The sequence below is a fragment of the Solea solea genome, chromosome 14 (assembly GCF_958295425.1).
Source record: "Solea solea chromosome 14, fSolSol10.1, whole genome shotgun sequence".
Taxonomy (NCBI): domain Eukaryota; kingdom Metazoa; phylum Chordata; class Actinopteri; order Pleuronectiformes; family Soleidae; genus Solea; species Solea solea.
This window is the reverse complement of record NC_081147.1, coordinates 23,562,335-23,583,576: the sequence shown is the minus strand read 5'-3', so window position 1 is coordinate 23,583,576 and position 21,242 is coordinate 23,562,335. Positions and strand designations below refer to the sequence as shown.

Sequence of the window (21,242 nt, the reverse complement as noted above, 5' to 3'; positions counted from 1 at the left end):
GTGAGGCCACAGTGAATACATGTATATTGTCCAGGCTTATGTCACATGCAATTTTAATGAGGTAAGGACCATCTTCATATACTCTGGTAACCTGATATTCCAACGTTGGTCAAAGCTTATTGACGTGATTTTGCTTGTAACACTGTAAGAATTAAGATGTAATTTAAACTCAATATCCAGAGCAGTGTGTAAAGAAGATAGTTTTGATGACGCCATACCATCTTCCTGAAATGAATGCAAATTCATGAATGCGTCATTTAGAAAATTGTGTTGGAACAAAATAAATCACTGTTATTCTGAGGCCACATGTTGATGCTCTCTCACAACAGCAGACACGACTCAACGGTCCTTCTGATGAGTCATTAACATAACTCCAACACACCCCCTGCACAGAATGTACCACATCAAAGCAAATTACACTCACCACCGAACTGTAAAATTCCTTTATGTTTCGCCGTGGTTGCATCCATAGATGGTTGTCCTATCTCTCACTGCTGACTCTGATCACACAGGCTTCATGACTGTGCCTCGTTGTGCTGTTTTTTTACCCTGTCGTCTTTAATTACATCTCATTTCCATAATGCCCCCTCCCTTGCTTCCTCCTCTTCCATTTTACTCGCTCTAAAAAAAAAAAAAAAAAAACAGCAAACAAACTCTTCAACTTAAAGCATACTGTACTACTAACTTGAAAAACTAGCCCTCTGTATGCGGAGACACATGCAGCTCTGCTCTCTTATTAAAAGGGTTCTGTATCTGTCGAGAGAAGATAGGTTTGAAGTGTTTTCACAGGGCCCTTTGGATACTGCGCTCCCTATAATGGGGCCCATGGGTTCTGTCATACATGATATATATCAAATTAATTGTCACATTGAAAAAATGGTGACCAGTGTCCGAGACAAACCCACACATCATTGTCATGTTGCTTTGAAAGGAAGTTACCCATTTCTTTCTGCAGGGAAAGATAAAATATCCTGCCACTTGACCAATCAGGTCTCTTTTGTAAAAAAAGTTCTGTTTTCTTCCCTCTTCTATCAAACCGCCCATTTTGTGACGATCGTGTTCTCACAGAAAGAGGGAAAACTCATCATGCCCATTAACAACGTATTCCATTATCAATTAATTTCCCCGAGAAGGAAAAAACAACCTCAATAGTAAGCTATACTTCAAAGGAACAGTGGATACAATTTGTTGGTGGAGTTGCATGTTGTAGCAAACTATCCTTCACCGCACCCTTCCCTTCCAAGTGTGTTGGAGAAACTATGTAGCCTTCAGTTAGTATTAAAACTCAACATACTGTACGTGTTTTGTTCATTTTGGATATTGTAAAAACCAATATGGTAGCCGTCGTAGAACCGATTCAACTCCTGATATAAATATAAAAGGCTCATTTTGAGGTAACAACAATCAGGTGATTGTACAGGTTATTTTTTAAATGTACAGTATATTTATGTCATCATTAGTTTCTGCCTAAATAAAATATGTCCACCTAATGTTACACATTAGAATGTTAAGATGCAAATGTCAAGGTATGTGAACAATAACAGTCTTAATAAGGTCAGATGATATGCTTTTTTGCTCTTTAGAGGGATGCTAATAACATGTGAACAGGGATATTCAGTTGAATAAATGATAAAAAAGGCCTATACCTATTCAGACCATTTGGACTATAATTAGGCCACAGTAGTGCCCTCCAGTCTAGAGTCACCACATATCCTTTTCCCTCCGCCAGATTGGAAGAAATAACCTTTTTCCCTTGAACTTTTCTCTCACTATGACACAGTGTCCTCAGAAGGAATCCTAACGGGCACCTTCAAACAAGTAGAGCATTGTCAAGCTGTTTTTGGCTGCAGTTCTTGTGGCTACTCTCACAGAGACATTAATGGAAATGGTCGGATGGGGGACAGTAATAAAACCAACTACCATTCAGGACAAATTACGTTTCGCTAGAAGTGGCCCACATAAAATTGCTGTTCTGGTTAAAGAAGAGGCACAAACTATAGTGTATGTATGGAATTAAATCCCAATATGACAATAATGTGGGAGAGAAGGGTTGTTTGTCTCTGTATGTTGGCCCTGTGATGGACTGGCGACCTGTCCAGAGTGTCAGCTGGGATTGGCGCCAGTGGCCCCAAAAACCTCAAGTGGAGGATAAACTGGTAGAGAATGAATGAACAAATGACAATATCAACATTATATGAGCCTCAAATTGTTTTACCCACAGCAACCCAACCTTTTATTTGGCGTCCAGTAATTTACAAGTCATTTTTTCTGCTGCCTAAATAGACTACTGTCCGATAACTTGTGTCCTTCAGTTTTGGTACTGCATATTCAAAAACACAGATCAAACCTGGGAAAGTTTTTGTTGAGCAATGATTCCATCATAACCTTTCAGCGTGATGTAAATCATGCAGAGAACAAGACATCTGTCTCCATCTCCGTTTCTAGTGGTGAGGAAATCTGACTCATGAGAGGAAATTTGAAAACAATTATAAGGCAGTTCAAAGGGAGAGCTCCTGTTGGCCCTGTACAACATGTCCTGTCCTGTGTTGTGTCTGATATTACTCTCATTATCAGGCCCGTTATCTGCCTCAAATGATTTACCACTGTGACAGGATTTGGAAATATTTTCTGCAGCATTTCAAGAAAGAAATACTGCTGATACACTAATTGAGCGAGAACATGTCTTGTCTTCAAGAAGAGCATCTCGCAGTACTTGGCCCTAAAATTACAGAGTCAATTCATCTCTGTTTGCCCAGAGACACATTCCTGAGCTGTTTGGAGAGCTGCTAGATCTTTTCATAGGTCAGTATTTGAAGTAGCTGGTAAAGCAAACACTTGGCATGCAGTAAGAAATATCAAAATATCAACAGTAAAGCAGGCCGTGTCTCTAATACTTCAGAGTGTTTTTGAGCCCTTTATGCTATGTGAATAAACAAGGTGTAAATCAGTGTGACACTGATATATTCAGCAGACCTTTGCATTAGTGCCATGCTATATACCAAGCGTTGGCCAGACGGAGGCTCAAAAGGTGTGGTTGCCTTGTATAACAGCTGAAATGGAGGATAAGCTAGATCCATATTCCGCCACTCTAGCAGTTTATGCATCATATACGTCCCGTCGTCTTGTGGATCGAGGTGCTTTTCAAACCTTACTTTGCCAGAAAAATTGTGGAAGAATTCAGTGCGGACAGTAGTGTGAGAGAGAGTGTCTGAGTAATATCACAGTGTCGCAAGAGGAGTGTAATAACATTTTTGAGGGGCAGTCCAGAGAGAACCAAATTAATCCAAACAAGGAAAAAAACTATTAGTTGTTCCCCTCTCAGACTTTTTTTTTAAATGATTACACACTTCCCAATCATTTACCTGGAAGCAGCAGAAAGTCAATACATAAACAGTGTCAGTCTTCAGGATGCTGAAATTGGTAAAGTGCCAAGAGAAATGGCCATGTTAATGATTTTCTTTGAGAGAAGGTCTTCCTGCAGTGGATTGTTTGAAGCCTTATCTCCAGCAAACAGGCCCTTAATGTAACCTCCCCCATCGCAGGTGACAACAAACTTTTAATGTGATGGGGAAGTGTTTATGAGAAACCAAAGGACCTCATCTACTGTATAAATACAGGATTGTGGAGAGGCTGTGTCTCCAAACTTGTTTACTTGACAAACTTAAAAAAACTCTCATTCTCTATGGATTGTTACAACTCCTCTAATATAGATTTTTCCACAGTAAACTAATAGAGTGGATTGTCTCAACCATATTTTGACATATCTGTTCAGTAATGGCTTGTCGACATATCCAGTAAATCACCACTCATAGAATGATCTAATTTGAACTTGAGTGAAAAGTTTGTGAAGTCACAGAAGCTAATATGCATTGATATTCTTCCAATGTTTGAATGTTGTTTCAGAAAAGGGGGATTGTTCCTGCAAAGTGAGTTAGGAAGTTTGTATTGCCTTGTGTTGATTTATATATATTTATAATATGTCTTTCTGTTCAATTATCGACTAATCGACAGCGTTTTTAGAAATGATTGATGAAGCTCGTCTGAACAATCAAGGTGACATCCTACCAGAATCTACTGAACACATGATCACTTCAGCTACATGGGGCTACTCACCAAAGAGCTGCCCTTCTTATGATACTGCCTCAAGTACCTTGAGACGTGGTCTGGTTCTATTTTAATATGCATGGCTTTTATCTTTAATAATTTGTCTTGAAAGCCAGTGAAAAGCAGTTCAATTTTCTAATGCTGGTACATGTTCTATTGGCCTGTTTTATACAAGCTCCTAGCAGATCCTCATGTTATAATGACCAAACAAAACACTGGGGCTGTGTTACTGAAGGCTTACTTTCTCTTACCAGTACGGGGCACAATGACTGGATTTGCAGGTTATCGACAATTAGACTGATTGGCCCTAAAAAGAGGACAAAAAAAAAGGAGATGGGGTAAAAGCCTGCTGCATGCTATTCCTGCAAACATACTTGTGGCCACTACCACGGTTGCCACGGTAACCAACGGACAGATCAAAGTACGATGAGAGTGATGGCAAGGTCCTCAAAAATGCACCAGTCCATTGTCAGACCCTAAAAAGTGTGTTTGATAGTCTCTTATCAACTTTCAAGCTTTGTTTACTATTGTGGTTCCATTCACTCTAGTAATTCAGTCCGTCTGAAATTGAATATTCTGTTCTCTACTGGTTGACCTTGCATTAGATGACAAACTATTGATTCTCTCTCACTATGTCTTGTTCATGTCACATGCATGTTTCAGGATTTTGACGAAAACAGCAAAGAAGGCATATAGCACATCCTTTGGGAAAACTGCTGGCTTATTTAATATTTAAAATATTATGCACATTTGAGGTACAGTATTTTGAGATAGATGTATATTCCAGTCCCTGCTGCTACCTATAGAACATATTGCAAACCCTCTACTAGAATATTACACACCAACCCTCTCCGAGTACTTAAACAATTTCCCCAGAGCTATTGTTTGCTACAATGCTGCTGTAGTTGGTCCCTCGATGCATCCAAATGATTATTCACTGCTCCTCCTTTTCTAAGCAAGAGTTTAAGGAAACGTGGAACGCAATAAAGTGAATTAAAGCAGACTGACAGGAGGCCATTTTGCTCTCATTAATAAAGTGTAGCTTTACATCAGCTGTGTTATTTTCAAGAAATGAAAACACTCACATATTTCAGAGAAGTGTATTTTGTTGCATATTGGCTCAAGCACAATTTGACGACCACAGCATTGTGATAATCAGTGACAACACAACCTTTGTTACTTGAACAGCAGATACATATTTTTCTACACATTTATTGCCGCACGTTCCATGTTTTACCCGTGAAACATGTGAAAATTCATTTTGGCTGACATAACAAGAAAAGAAAAAAAAAGTGATCCCACAGGGATGAGTGTGGTTCAGTGATAAGCAACAAGGCTGTTCCCTTGCCTCAGTCACCTAAAACCCAGGGGAGCCAATGAAGCAGGGAATGTGTTTCAGTTTGCCATAACAATGGCAGCCACCTTAGGAAAATCATGTGTATAAAACTTGAGTTTAGATACTTTAAAACAGAGGTAACTTATAGTTGAGCGTTTTTTTTTTCTCCCTTTAGAACCTTTCCATGTTGAATATTTCAAAAGCAGCTTGAACTGTGTCATCTTATTCCAGTGTTTGTACTGGAGGCAGTCTGCAATAGGGGGAATGCAATTTAATTAAACTTGAACATGTTTGTTTTTGATTAGATTCCAGCTACATTGTTGTGTACTGTTGTCAAAAGTCAACATTGTTTAAACAGTGGCATTACCCGAACGGCCACCGGCAATGCAACTATCCTGCTCATGTGACTGAAAGGTGCTTGTGGCTGTTGCCTTTGACAGGTCATTAAATAAAAGAATTAGAATTTAATAAAATGTTCTTTTATTCCAACCACTTACTTTTTTCAAAATGTACAGGGATTATTCCTCGCTCGAAAAATTGGTTTACTATGTGACAACCTTGTGCAATTATTGTGTAAAGAATCATTTATTTGATGTTGAAGTAACAACGGTTGTATTGTCAGTGGTATTGAAAGCAAAATATTGTTAAATTGTGCTTTTTATACAAACTTATATTTACAAAGATATTTCATGACATATATTGATTATAAATTGTGGTGGAAAATGTGTAATCATCTTACTCTTTTTAATGTAGTCCAACGTAGTATATTGTAAATACTGCCATTGTCCTGAAAGGAACAGTCAATATGTTGCACTATAGGACAAATGACCGTCTTAGGTTACTTAAGTAGCTGCTGCTGAGGAGAAGACCAGGAAAGGAGGGATGAGTGGGGCTTGGTCAACAACATAAAGTGCCGTAAATGCAATATTGACTGAGACATTCAGCACAACAATCAGCAGGATTGTCATTCTGAACATTATCTTTTGCCACCGGCAGTAACTTTGATTTTTATTTCATTGCCCCCCCCCCACACTACAAGTGAATCATGTGACATGATCGATACCCAATAAGGTTTTATGATCCTTGCACGAACAGTATTCTCAAAGGAGAACCGTACTGGAAGGTTGATAACAGAAAGCTATAAAAACAGTCAAATCACTCAAACGCCAGCTTTGATTTGTCCCTCGAGAATTCATTAACCCTATGTCTTCGGCCACAAATGCAGGCAGATTAGCCTCAGCCGATGAACTCCGCTGGGCAGTGATCATACTGTGAAGCCTGGAGGCGATGCTGCCTGTGTTTATGTATATGCATTTTTTTTTTTTTACTTGGATCAGCACCAATGTATAATTTATATGGTTATGCCCCTGCTGCTCAAGTTTTATTGATAGCTGTGGTATGCAATGGGGTGTAACATGCAGCAATAACATTAGCATTAATAACATTATGATAGCTCATCGTACACCTACCATAATGCATTTGCAATCATCGTCCATCATCTCAAACTTAAGGCATTAAAAAGGAGGAGAGACAGAAACACAAACAAAACAGTGATATAAACGGACGTCTTAGACGTTTGCTTTTATTACCTCGGTTGATAAGATTGCATGTGATGTATCTTTACTCATCTTCCTTGAGGCGTTTAATGATTGCCATAAGTGATAGTCATACTCTAATACCATGAGCTCAGAACAGCTTTAGGGCAGTTGAGTGGAATCATCTTTGTGACCGTCGTTTTCAATTGCCTATTCAACTGTTGTGCTAGTGTAGAAGTGTAATAATATTAATAATTGCATAGATTTAAGATATTCAAATTACTATTGTGCATGACAAAAGGAAAATAGTCCTACTTTTGCCAATGACCTTGGCAGATCATAAATTGTGTCTTGTGAAGAGATTATGGTTTGGGTGATAATCCTGTCGGAACACATGATCATCTCCAGATGTTAAATTTAGAGGTAATTTCAATTCTATTCAAAACAGCCTCAGCAGACTTGAAAATGTAACACACAGTACAACACAATAATGAAACCTCTTATCCTCGGAACCTAATTTTGTTCAGGAAAAGCAACAGACAAAGGATTGTTCCTCCAGGATGCACACAGCATGTAATACATGCTGTATATACTTGACAGAAGGAAAACACAATAATAAAAATAATATTGATTGGAAGTAAACTAATTTATTGAAACACCAATAGAATAACACGTTGGTCAATATGCCTTTCAATTTCACCGGACCTCTTGAAATACCATAGCACATATATATCATACAAATATTTCATTTTCGTCAAACAACTGAGAAGGAACATCATCCAAGCCACTATCTCAGGCTGATATTAAGGGCTGCATATGGCCACACTGTCTTCTCTTTTGTGCCACAACTGCACAATTGAAAGGAGCATAATGGCATTGAGCCGCAAGGTCAGAGATCAGATCTCTTGATTAAGTGAGGGGAGAAAAAAAACCAAGAAGGAGGGAGAGTGTGGAAGACAGAGCGACACGGAGGAAGAAGCATCATATGGGCAGAAAATAGTAGTATATGAGGATGAGCTTCAAAGGAGGAAGTTGTGAATCCATGTTGGCTTAGACAAAGGAATGGAGAGATGGCTTGGAGATATTTATTTTTCTGCCAAGTATATGGAAAAACAGTTGGGACATCATGGAGACACATGGGTATGTCACCGTTGCATTTTCCTTTTAGCAAATGTCATGAATAATATATGTTCCTTTTGAGAAAACTATTTAAAATTTACAAAATGTCTATTGTTTTGGGCACAGAATACACTGAAGACAGTGTGCGCAGGTTGCAGAATTGTGCTTGATGCACATTATGTCAACAGTGGTTGCTTTAAGCAGAAAAAAAAAAAAAAAACATCGAGCTTTTGCAAAAATGCTACAACAAACAAACAAGGAGTCATTATGACCATGTTCCCATTGCCTCATTACAGTACTGAAAAGCATCATTTCAGCACAGTACTTGGTCTAAGCTGATGCGCAGCAGTGGGAAGTGTGGCGCTTTCATTAAGCTGTTTTAATACTGTTTGTTATTTTCTAAATTTTTGCTGTGGGCATTTATGGAGTCAGCAGAACATTTCTTCCCTTCATTGTAACGTGTCTTCCTTTTGTTTTTGTTACTGTTGTACAATGAAAATTAGAAAAGTGTTATTGGCCAGAGTGAGGTGTGTGGGTGGTTTTAAGTGATGGTACCAATGAAACAACCCGTGACTCACACCTGATGTTGGCTGCCCAGACTCAGAGGGGTTGGGGTGGTGCACAGAGGTGGAAGCAAATCCCCCAGGGATCTCACGAGCCCGCACAATGTGTTAACAGCTGCTGCAGATGCATTTTAATAAGTCCACACAAAAGGCAAGGCAAGTCAAAGAGGAAGAAATTCACTTGAGAATCTGCTTACCCTTTCAAAAAGGATGAATAGACACAGTCAGGGTCAGTAAAAACACAAGCGATCAATAAGAAAAGATTCAGCAAGTTTAGGATGAAGTCATTAAAAGGAATGAGAAGATTTTCTTCATTTCCTGTCTGACTCTAATCCTACATGTATACCTGTCACTGGCAGCAGTCAGTCATGATTTAGGGAGCGCTTCTTTAAAACACCTGCTGCTCCCAGGTGTACGTTTCTGTTGGCACAAACTGCTGCCAGTTGTACCCACGAGTAAAACCCTGCATCCCTCACAGCTCCAGGGTTGCAGATGTGGTCTAATCTGTGTGGGGTGGGGCATGAGGTGATAAATCCCTCTTGTCATCACTGATAGTATAGCTTTTGTTTTATTTGAAATTAAAAATGTCAAACCTGAATCATTCATTATGGTATTTGTAAACTGTAGCCTCATATATTCATAGTGTAGATCGGTCGCAATCACAATCTGGTCTCTGATTCAGCTCCTGATATCCAATTCATTATAGCCAGTAGCTTAGTGGTTCACTGTTATAGATTACATACTGTATCTATTGCTACTTACTTAATGAGTGTGTGTGGAAGTGGAATACGAATGTTCTGGGTATAAAGATATAGTAGCAATCTTTCCACCATCAGACCATATCTATATTCAAATCAGAAATTGTATCTGCAAAATATCCTTCGGGCAATTTTCTCCTATTTAAACCATTTGCCCTTGTTAACGTCCTGAATGTCCTGAAAGAACACAGACTTCTCTCTGGAGATCACCCTGACCTGCTTAAGTGTTGCTATAAACACAATAACACACTTCAGGAGCAATATAAAGGTACATGAATGTTTATACTGAATGAGCCTAATAGGAGTGGGGAATAGGTGTCATTTTAAGTCTAAAATATACCCTGCAATAAAAAGCAATATGTAGCGCACTGCTTTGTAATGTACTGACTAAATGGTTAATTTTTCTCTTTCACTTGTCACTGTAATGACAACGTTCCTTTCACCTGTATTCAGTGCTCTTGCCATTGTGTGTTACCCTCACACATTAAATTACCAAGTTTTATTCACTTTTTTACTCTGTCGACTTTTTGTTTGATTTTTTCGATAGCTATTAAACACGGGATTATTTTCCCCGGGAAGAATCAGTTTGATGCAACATTTTGACTCTTTCCCAAAAGCAAGTGTTATCTTTCGGAGCAAAGAGCAACTGACTCAATCCAGCAAGTTTATCTTTAATTAGCACAGATTAATTGAGCTTTGACTTCGCTGTGCAAGCCAAGCAGAAGGGCAATTTGTGCATGAAAGCCCATTGTTGCCCCATAAGCCTTTCTATTTAGTGCTCCAAGTCTCAGAACCATTAATAAGGAGGTTAGGATCATCTTGTTGTTTACAAATAGAAAATCATACTGTTTAACACATTGATTTACTTCCTAAAATGGTTGTAAAGTACCAATAATTAGATTTTCTTCAACAGCATCTATGTGTGTGTGGAGTTAACAAGGTTGCGGTTGTTTTCTTTTAGTTTTTCTTCTCGTACCTTTAGACGGGGGCATTGTAACAAGGTGGGCAAGGCAGGAAATTGCCATGGGTTCTAAGCGAAAGGGGCTTACAGTGGACTTACCTATATAAGGTCCATAGTAAAGACAATTTTGTGAGATCCTCCTTAAATTCTCATTGAGTAAATGTAACACCATGTTCAGAAAAAAACCCTTAATGAGGCCCTATGCTACTTTGTCATTTAAGGGCAGTGACATATGAACCCATAAAGCACACTAGTGCTTAAGGGAGATACAGAACAACGGGAATGTTAAAGGAGGAGAAAAAGGTTGGTTTGGGTCAACGAAAAGCCCCCCTGGGTCTGGACTTCTTTGAACTATTTGTACTTTTTTTAAATTACATACAGGTCACATCCTGAGGAAGCATTTTGTTGCGTGGAAAGTCAGATTAACGATGGTTCATTAAAAGGAGAACGGTGTCACTTTGCATGTTGGCAGGCTCACATTAAAGCCTCACTGCCCTTTTCAGAGAACTTCTCAATAATGGATAAGGCAACAAGCGCTGGAGTCTCTTTCCTCTCATTATGATCCCAATTACTGGCCAATGCTATTTTCAAAAGGTGGACTAATTGCACACTCTGACTATGAACCAACCTGCAAGTTAATAACATATTTCCTTCAGGGCAGCATCATTATAAGATATAAGCCTCATTAAGCCTAAATGGTGATTTAATAACTTTCCCTAGCAATGACCCTTGTGAGGATATAATGTTAGTGTTTTAGTTATCAGGGAAATTAAGACATTAAACACTACTTTTCATTCAAAAATTCACCAAAATAACACTGTTCCTGTGATGTTTATGTGGAGTATGTCAAAGTGGTGACATGGTTTCAAATGGATGTTAGGGATGTAGCCTGTCCCAGTGATGTGCGGTGTCGGATGCTAATGTACAAAAGAGCTTGCTCTGTAACTGCTGCACCCAGCGTGCAACTCACTCACTCCCTCCATGATTACACATAATGTTGCTTTTATTGTTGCTTTTATTCCACAAACAGCCCCAGCCCTTCTGCGGCTTTGCTCGAGCTCAAAGTTAATTCTCCGCTTTCCCTGCCTTCCTAAGTGGTTCTTCCTCCAGAGCCATTTTTCTGAGTCAAAATATCAAAATTCGACACTTTGATTATGCTTAAGGGGTGTTGATAATTGCCGACTAGAGTAAGCAACTGTCTCCCACAATCCACCATGAAGGCAGGAAGGCATTTTTTTCTGTGTGAAGTAGAATCACATTATGTTCGATGATCAGTGCCTGGGGGCCACATCAAACACAGTCGGAAAACCTTTCCAGAAGAGATAGACGCAGGCCAATTTCACAAGTGGAGTTTTACTGGTTGATTGCACAGTGGCCAAGTTGTTATCTAAATCCTCAAACTACTTGGGCAAAATAAGAAGTGCCTTGTGAGCATCCATGGTGTGCAAACTTACCCCTCAAAGGAAAGCCAAACCTAAATGTTTACAACCATTAGTTTGCCAGGAATACAGATTAAGAGACCAAGGGTAAAAAGAATTTGGTAGATGCATTTGAGCAGTGACATACAGAGCAGCATCATTGCTAGTGCTGAAAATCATCATAATCATGTCAACTTTGACTGTCATGTTTATACTTGAATTGATGGACCATTAGACTTAGATTGAAAGGCTTATATCTAAATAATCTAATAAATTTAAATGTGTTTTTTGAAGATATCGACATTAACATGCTTAAGTTCAGATATAATTGCCAAGAACATGCTGCCGTCTAATAAAGTGACCTCCTGTGCATCAAGGTGTATGCTAGCATGATTTAATTTATCATTTTGCATAATTAAATTCACTTCATATTGGAGCTCTGGGGCCAATTAGTTGGTAAATAAGATGAAATCAAACATGCGAAGTGGGTGTCCACTCTGCCCAGCAGGGGCAGAGTCACTGATGAGCAAACTGACCCATGATTGCCTGATTCAATTTGCTCCAATTAAAACAAAATTGTCTTCTGTAGAGATTTTGGCTTCTGTAGCTCAGAGAAACCAACATATGCTTTGGTCTGCAGATGGTTTATCGAAAGGAACACTACTTATATTCATTTTAATTGTCTTTATTTTGTGTATGACGTTTGAAATGATGACAAAATGTAAACTAAAAGTGGCAAACTTTACTGAGAGAATCATTGGATAAATACAAACATAATCAAACTTTGTATCTTTGCCAAACTTTTATTAAAGTTTTTTTTTTACAAAATGACTGAAAATGTGTGCATAAGCACTAAAACAATACAATAATGGCATTTTTTGCATTTCCTTTTTTTTGCCCTAGGGTGTATAATCTTGCAGGATTAAATCTAAATCATTAATAGTTTTAATTTATCACCACTCACTTGGTCTGTGGTGTCACTGTGGAAACTCTTATAATGAAAAGCACAACAACCCCAATATATACTCAGAAAAGTGCTTCAAATAGATAAAACTTCAATAGAGACTGGGTCAGAGCAAGATGCAGACAGAAATGTAGCAATGCAAGTACAGTACCTCCACTTTCACCCCTCTCACCTGCCTGTGGTGTTTATTCACAGAGAAACTGTGTCAAGAGCACACGAGTCACCGACGCACAAAATGAGCATCTCGGTCTGAGAAGAGTTGCACCAAAATTAGCATGTATTTCATGCAATTATGTGTGATAATTAAGATGAAGTGTAAGTTATTTGTATACATGCAATGCAGTGCATGACTACAGTGCAGACCTGTGTTTTTGCTGCTGTGAGAAAGAGGCGACATCTCTACTCATAGTCTTACACGTCAGCCTGGGGCTGTTGTTGAAAAGCCCCATGTTTTCAGGGATTGGAAATTAGTTTGTGATGAGAATAGAAAACTGCGTGTGTAGAAAATGTAAGAGATAAATATTTACCCATATGCCGTATTTGTCATAGTGAAAATCTAAATTTCAGGGAAAGTATTACATAAGTTTGAGCTTCATATGAGGCCACTTGTGAACACTCATGATGGCATTGCGCGGGCGACCTCAGCACCCCAGTGAAATGGCTGTACACTGATTAATGCTGAGTCAGATACCATTAGCTGTTATCATCCCCCTCTCAGGATCCAACTCCGCACTAATGTGGGGCAGGGGCCACATTATAGAAACACCTTCGCTTTGCTGTCTTATTTCACTGTGCAGTGCAGGATTTCTGCCGTCACAGGACTGGAAATGAAGGTCACAGGAAACCACCTCGATATTTTGAGAAAAAAAAATATGAGGGGGTTGAAGGCATTTCAGAGACTATTTTTAGACAAAGCCTTGCAAGTTTTTATTTACTCTGTACATAGCAATAAAGTAATTGTAATTTTTGTCTTATGTTGTAGCTGCAATGGTTGTAAAACAGTACTGGAACAAGTACAACTCATTTTAATTTAGTAAAAGTACCAATACAACAATTAACAAGATGCTACCCATATAAGTTACTGGTTTGTGGCATTATGGTGTTAGCAAATGTTAGAATAGGACACATGTTCTTTGCTTTTTGTATGACAAATACTTTAATATAATTCCTTTAACATAATCAGATTCAGTCAACTAGCATGTGAGCAGACATAGTGAGCAGGGTGGAGAATACTGACCAAGCTCTTTATCAAATGAACTGCAAAGCTTAACGAGGCCAGAGGCAATGTTTTACAAGTCAGCTGCAAAGAAGAGCTAACCACATGGCATATAACAAAGCTTTATAGCAAACTGAGGAAGTAAAATATGAAATGGGAAAGTCAATCAAAACACTTTATTAGGAATTAAAGTAAGGAAGTAAATGTAAGGGAGTAGTGTAAAATGTCCGTCTCTGATCATGCTTGATTTTTTACACTGGTTGCAATGAAGGATTCAGAGTTGTTAATGTCTGTTTTGTTTTTGATATGCAGATTGAATTTTTGGGCATTTTCATGTTTCTCTTAAAATGTGTATGCCACATTATCTATGCTTTTTACATGAAAATCTGCTAGCATATTAAGAGCCTGGAGGGGAAATTAAGATCATTCCTCTCACTGTTTAAATTTAGCACAGCCCATGACACACCAAATGAAGCATGGATGATTTGCAATCTTTCTAACCTGTCACCCAGTCTGTTTGTAGCAAGCAGTGCATTCATTTTATATATCTGCTTTTGTGTGATATGAGTTAATGAAAAAAAACAACATTCCTTTACGGATCATATTCCTTTTCACTGATAGGGGGTGTTTATTCCCTGAGCCTTGTTGAAATACATGAATGAGCAAGGTTATAGGTCTCACAATACAGTGGTTGATGTTTTCAAACATCATTTACAAGAATCAACAGAGACAGAATGTCTGTTACACAGTACGTGTACTCCAGAAGCAACATTTTCTGCAAACAAAAACATGGGACTTTTCACTTGAGTTTGCTACTCAGGCCCCAAGTGGTTCCATTATGTGTAATGTGCTTTATCTTATAATGCAAAGTGCACCTGGCAACAGGAGTCATTAGCTTAAATTTGCCAAGTATACTTGGTAGAGATTGTCTCTTCATGAGTGAGCTGATATATGTCACAGTTTAAACACTTGATATGTTTACCCAAATCAAAACCTGAAGCTCTGGGGCTCATGGTTTGGGAAACTAATAAAACACTGCAACAAGTGGGTGATGTGGGACTTCAAAAATGTGGCAGTGAGAAGAAACTCAACACAGCAACTCTCTAGTTGTATCAAAATGGTACATAAACAAAAAAAACAACTGGAACCAAAGCATAATTGAAACAGAACCCACAATACATGACTCACAAGACACAATGCACACAAACCAACAGAGCAGCTCATCTCCTCCCTCCTTCTTTAGCCTCCCAGTAACGCTGACTGCTCTCAGGTGTGGGAGTACACACCTGCACCCAATAGCTTTTGATTAGCAAGGAGATCTGTGACCTAGATTGTGGAGCTTCTGTGTCTCTGACACACTACACTTCCAGTGCATACAGGCCAGCAGCAGTTGTGAAAATACATACCTAGGTGGCAAGATATGTGATATAAAGGCATTTTCATCCACAGTAGACGTGAGTCCTGCCATGTTATTTGCAATATTAACCTATTTTACATAAACCCAGCTAGGGCTGGGTATTGACTCAAACATTTTGGTTTCAAAACCAATTTTATAAAAATCTGTTTTATTATCAGCTCCAAGATATTTTTACCAATTCAAATTGGTTTCATAAATTAACAATTCATAATAATAAAAAACAAACAAACAAACATTACCCACAGTGTGGTTTGTATGTTTCAATCCTTCAGTTTTATGTCTTTGCATGTTTCCACATAAACATAAAAAGGCAATCATACAATAAAATGAATGACTGCCCAGTGGCACTTTTCACTTTTCCTGTCATTTTCCTCTTTCTGTCTGTGTAAATGCATTGTCATTTGATGTTCTCTTCACATCAGGGTTGGCAGAGGCTAATATGAAGTAGGGCTGCAACTAACAATTGTTTTCATAATCGATACTTCCGTAAAATGTCAGAACATGTTGATAAAAATTGTTCTCGAATGTCTTGTTTTGTACACAAACCATTTATTTATTCACTTTTAATTATTTCTTTGTTATGTGGAGCTAACAAACCTGAAAATATTCACATTTAAAAAGGTGAAAAATGTGAAAGCTTGTTTTAATTATTGACAAAAACACTCAAACCGATTCATTTATTGTCAAAATAGTTGACAATTAATTTAGTAATCAACCAATAATCAATTCATCGAATAAATGTTGCAGCCCTAATATGAAGAGAACTAAGCTGTTATGCCAGCCAGCCCTATGGATATGTATATCTATTAACAAGCTAACTATTGTAGGATCAAGTTGATTAGTTAATCTTGATCATGCATTTAAACTTTTTTAGTTAACTATCTGCACATGTTATAGACAACAGGCTTTTCTGTTCTAGCTGACCAGTGGAAATCTCCAATCTCCCATTAGTGAGTTGTTATGTTTAAAATGCAGATTCACACCCTAAGGTTTGAATGAGGGTTGTTAGTCTGCTATTGTCTGAGTGTTTGAACTGAATCAGGGGGTCAATTACCTGTATATTTTATAATAACTACACAGTACTGAAACATTACTAGCCACAGTAGTTACTGCTACAGGCTAGACAAACTTAAACTGTTGCTAAATATTCATGTTACCTGCTAACATCTTTGCATTGCTGCTGTTTTCAGCAGATTTCTTTACAAGGGACTCCAGTTAAAGGCGGTTCTGCCGTCATGGTTGTCAATACATTCAAACACAGAGAAACTATTTGTTCTTATGTTTATTCTGTGCACCCAAGACTGATGTACATTCATTCAGTAACCACTTTGTTTTCTCTTTGTCTTGTAGAACCGTGACAGAATGTTCGAGTGTATGAGCAAAGTCATGCTGCACACGGTCATCTCATGCTGGCAACCATTCCTGGGGCTGGCCCTCGTGGCTGTCTTTGTGGGTTCCACCCTAGGATGTCCCTCACGCTGCGAGTGTTCGGCGCAGAGCAAAGCAGTTGTCTGTCACCGCAAGCGCATGCCAACTATTCCGGATGGCATCCCAACAGAGACCAGGGTCCTGGACCTGAGCAAGAACAAACTGACAATGATCAACCCTGATGACTTCATTGTGTTTCCTGGGCTTGAGGAACTTGACCTCAGTGGAAATATTATCAGTTATGTTGAGCCTGGAGCTTTTAATTCCCTTTTTAACATGCACTCACTCAGTCTCAAGAGCAATCGTATCAAGCTCATTCCCCTGGGTGTCTTTGCAGGTTTAACAAATCTTACCCGACTGGATATAAGTGACAACAAAATCGTCATCCTCCTGGATTATATGTTTCAGGACTTACACAATCTGAGGTTTTTGGAAGTGGGCGACAATGATCTGGTTTACATTTCTCACAGAGCATTCAGTGGACTTTTAAGCCTGGAAATACTAACCTTAGAAAGATGCAACCTTACAGTTGTGCCTACTGAGGCCCTTTCCCACCTGCATAACCTTGTCAGCCTCCATTTGCGTTACCTCGGCATCAGTACCTTGCACCCTTACTCATTCAAAAAGTTGTTCAGGCTCCGGGAATTAGAAATCGATAATTGGCCTTTGCTCGACCATGTGCCAGCAAATACATTGCATGGCCTCAACCTGACCAAGCTTTTTATAACAAATACCAACCTGTCCTCCTTCCCTTATCAAGCCATGAAGCATCTGCCCTATCTGACACACCTCAACCTGTCCTTCAACCGCATCAACCACATTGAAGGGGGAATGCTAATGGAGCTTGTTCGTCTGCGAGAGCTTCACCTGGTTGGTGCTCAGTTAACCACGATTGAGCCGTATGCCTTTCAAGGCTTGCGTGGTCTTAAAGTTCTTAATGTCTCTCACAACCGACTGGATACACTGGAAAAGGGTGTTTTTCAGTCTCCAGAGGCTTTGGAGGTTCTTCTGATTGATAACAACCCATTAGTGTGTGACTGTCGTCTAATGTGGATCCTACAGAAACGGCACTCCATTTACTTTGGGGATTCGCAACCGGAGTGCAGCACACCTGAAGGTATCCGTGGAAGGCCTTTTAGGGAGTTTAAGGAGACTCTACTGTCATATTACGTCACCTGCACCAAGCCAAAAATTCGTGAGAATAAAACACAAACCATCACTGTGGATGAAGGCCAGCAGGCAATGTTGCGCTGCAGTGCTGAGGGGACACCAAGACCCACTGTGTCCTGGCTGTCCCCTCGGCGACGAGTTCTGACAAGTAGGAGCCATGGTAGAGTGACCGTCCACAACAATGGTACACTGGAGATCAAGTCAGCAGAGGTTCAAGACGGCGGAGTGTACCTTTGCCTTGCATCAAACACTGCCGGGAATGACACCCTGATGACCTCATTGGCAGTGAAAAGCCTGGGATCTCTGTATGCCAACAGGACCCAGTACTACACAGATCCCAGCAACACCACTGCCAATGCGACGACTGGTGGCACCCTTGGCTTAGACCTAAAGACTATTTTAGTGTCAACAGCTATGGGTTGTTTTACCTTCCTTGGAGTGGTCTTGTTTTGTTTCCTGCTCCTTTTTGTTTGGAGCAGAGGAAAAGGAAAACATAAAAACAACATAGATGTTGAATATGTGCCACGGTCAAAGTCTAATGGCACTAACGTGGACTCGGCCGAGGGACAAGCTGGTCCTCGTCGTTTTAATATGAAAATGATGTGACTTCTTATGTGGATTCAACATTCTGGATTGTGGGAATGCCCAAAGTACAATGTATTTTTTTGCAAATAGGACTATTGAACTTCCCAGTGTTACAGGGAGAGAGAGAGACTGTGAAAAGACTTGGGCTCTCATTACAAGTTGAGCAGTATCATAAATCCCTGGATCTTCATGAACTGCAAGGAATAGTTGGACATGATGTTAAGCAACTGAGAGCATACTTCTTCAACAAGGAAAAGAAGTGAAAACTATTGTCACCAAGAGGACCTTAAGGGAGCAGTGTCACTTATCAGCTTTTTGAAATTTATATGCCCAAAAAAGAACCCTTCTGTTTTGGGTTGGAGCTACAGACTGCTGAACCATGTACAGTACAAATTTGTATCTGAGCTATTAACCTACTTTGTTTAGTCTTGCGCCATGCTTACTCACAGAACAAAATCAATGAAACAGACCATAATTCCCTATGTCAAATACTTTGCATATGTGTACCTAATGCTTCATTATGTACACATGTATCTGCAAATTACTTCAAAAGAACTATTCATAGCAATATTCATGGGATGCATTAGCCAAAATTGATATAACCCCATGTGTTCAGACTTTCAAAGTTACTATGGATTAAGGAAGGGCTTTTATGCGTGATTATCTGTCCCTGCTCACCAATTGACTCCTTGACATTAATACATATATATTATTTATCAATGAAAATAGTAGAAAAATATTTATGAAAAATGTGAAGTATTTTACAAAAATCAGTCCTTAAACACTGTTCGAGATCTAACATAAAGCTTGGATCAACATAAAGATGACCCATTAGTGGTCAGCGTACCTACATGAACCACCTTTTGTCCTATTTTTGTCTCCTTTTATTCCTTTAAATGTACCTTTGCTGGTTGGCAAACTCCATGTGTCAATTTTACTACAGTGACATTTGCATCATTTTCCGCAGTAGAACATTTGGACTTTGTTGTGGTAGTTTCTCATTTTGTTGTTGAATCATTTAGATTGTGAAAACTTTAAAAGTAAAAGTTAAAAAAAATGTATGTGAAATAAATGAAGATGTATTTGTAACATTGGGTTGACTATAAATGTTGTTACATAATGCGATCTGTTTCTCTTTAACTTCACTGATCACTCCTTGTCTTCTTAGGAAAGAAGACAATTGCATAATACACAAAATGACACATTATATCTCTTCTGTTTCCTTTGCAACACAAGAGAGATGAAGAGTAGCTTTAGGTTTTCTTTGTTTGCAGCTCAAAAGATTCTCTTATTTTAGGCTAAGATCTGTTATCAGGTTCACATTATCACTTATCAGCTAAGTCCACCACCGAAATGTAATAAATGTGTTTATTTAGTTGTTGGACTGAGAGCCTTTACCTGTTTTTCAACTGTCACCGATATTTCCTCTGAAATGTCCTTAATTAACATTGTTTTAACAGATGCCAGTTTGAGGTAAGTTTCAAACCACCCACTCCCAAACAGCCTTCAATCACTTGTCTGTTGCTATTACTAATTTCTGTTTGCAGTGTTAATTCATTAACATATATTCCCTAAATTGGAAACATCATATATCCCTTTCTGCTTGCCTGCCTTTTCTTTCTCACACTGTTTCTCTTCCATCTCTCTCTCTCTATATATAGTGTGTTGTCCCGCATCTGCAGCAACAAGAGCCACAGATTCGGCTTGGTTTCTGAGCCTCTGCTTCAGAAATCAGAGCACCAAATGCCACAGCTCCTCCAAAAACACAAAGGAAACAAGGTTAATGTTGTAGGTCAGTGATGTCCACCACCACAGTGTTCGTTTAGTTGAATTGTATTAAAATGTGTTTCCTTGTTGAACCCATGAGACCTTTGTCCCGATGATAGCCAAATACAAAGGGTCCATGTGCACAGTATGTCCTAAATAACGCTCACATCATTAATTTGTCCACCATGTGGTACTTTGATTTAAAGCACAAGTCACGTTCCCTTTTGTATGGTTGGAAACACCTAATACAAAATCATATTTTCCAGTTATAGGTAGATATTTAGCCTGCTTTTACAGTAATCCATATATTTCATATAAGGCTGACAGCTGGAACAGGCTGACATTATAATTGAGTATGACGGTATATGTGTCCATGGTGACATGCAGAATAATCCTTACTTGTGATACAGATTTTTTTTATATAGACTGTATTTCATCGCTTATACTGCGTTGCATTTCAATGGGATCAGTGTATGTATTTGATTTGTGTTTGGAAAGTTCTAAGAGCTGTGTGGCTCTTATGAGCAAGTCTTATGAGTCATTTATTGATCTAGCTACGTTTATAGCGTAATTAGTCAAGATAATGTTAAAAAAAACAATCGTAGTCTGTACATGTGAAAGGTGCAGTGTAGTTTATGTTAAATGGAATTAGTTTTTGTTTCACACTGTATAGGGAAGACTACAAACAAAATCACCCATAAACCCCCTCACCACCTTTTATGTTTCCCTGCATTTTGTTAAATGAATGACAGACACACAGAGTGGCAGACAGGACCCTTACCATAAAACTTGACATTTTTCTCAGGTGTCATCCATTCCCCTTGATCGTCTTCTCGGTGCCTCTTCACCTTGATTGGAGTGGGAGCACCTGTGGCAAATCCAGCTGATTAGGCACCTGCTC

General features: G+C 38.9%; 1 protein-coding gene across 5 annotated transcripts in view; it reads left to right on the top strand.

Moving 5' to 3' along the window:
• lingo2 (leucine rich repeat and Ig domain containing 2) overlaps nt 1-19,952 on the top strand; it is a 168,658-nt gene extending 148,706 nt beyond the window's left edge. For all 5 annotated transcript variants that reach the window (XM_058650558.1, XM_058650561.1, XM_058650557.1 and 2 more), the window contains one exon: nt 16,742-19,952. In XM_058650558.1, coding sequence (XP_058506541.1) covers nt 16,754-18,595 — 1,842 coding nt within the window. In that variant the 5' untranslated portion in view covers nt 16,742-16,753 and the 3' untranslated portion in view covers nt 18,596-19,952. The remainder of the gene's footprint in view (nt 1-16,741) is intronic.
• The last annotated feature ends 1,290 nt before the right edge of the window (nt 19,953-21,242 follow it).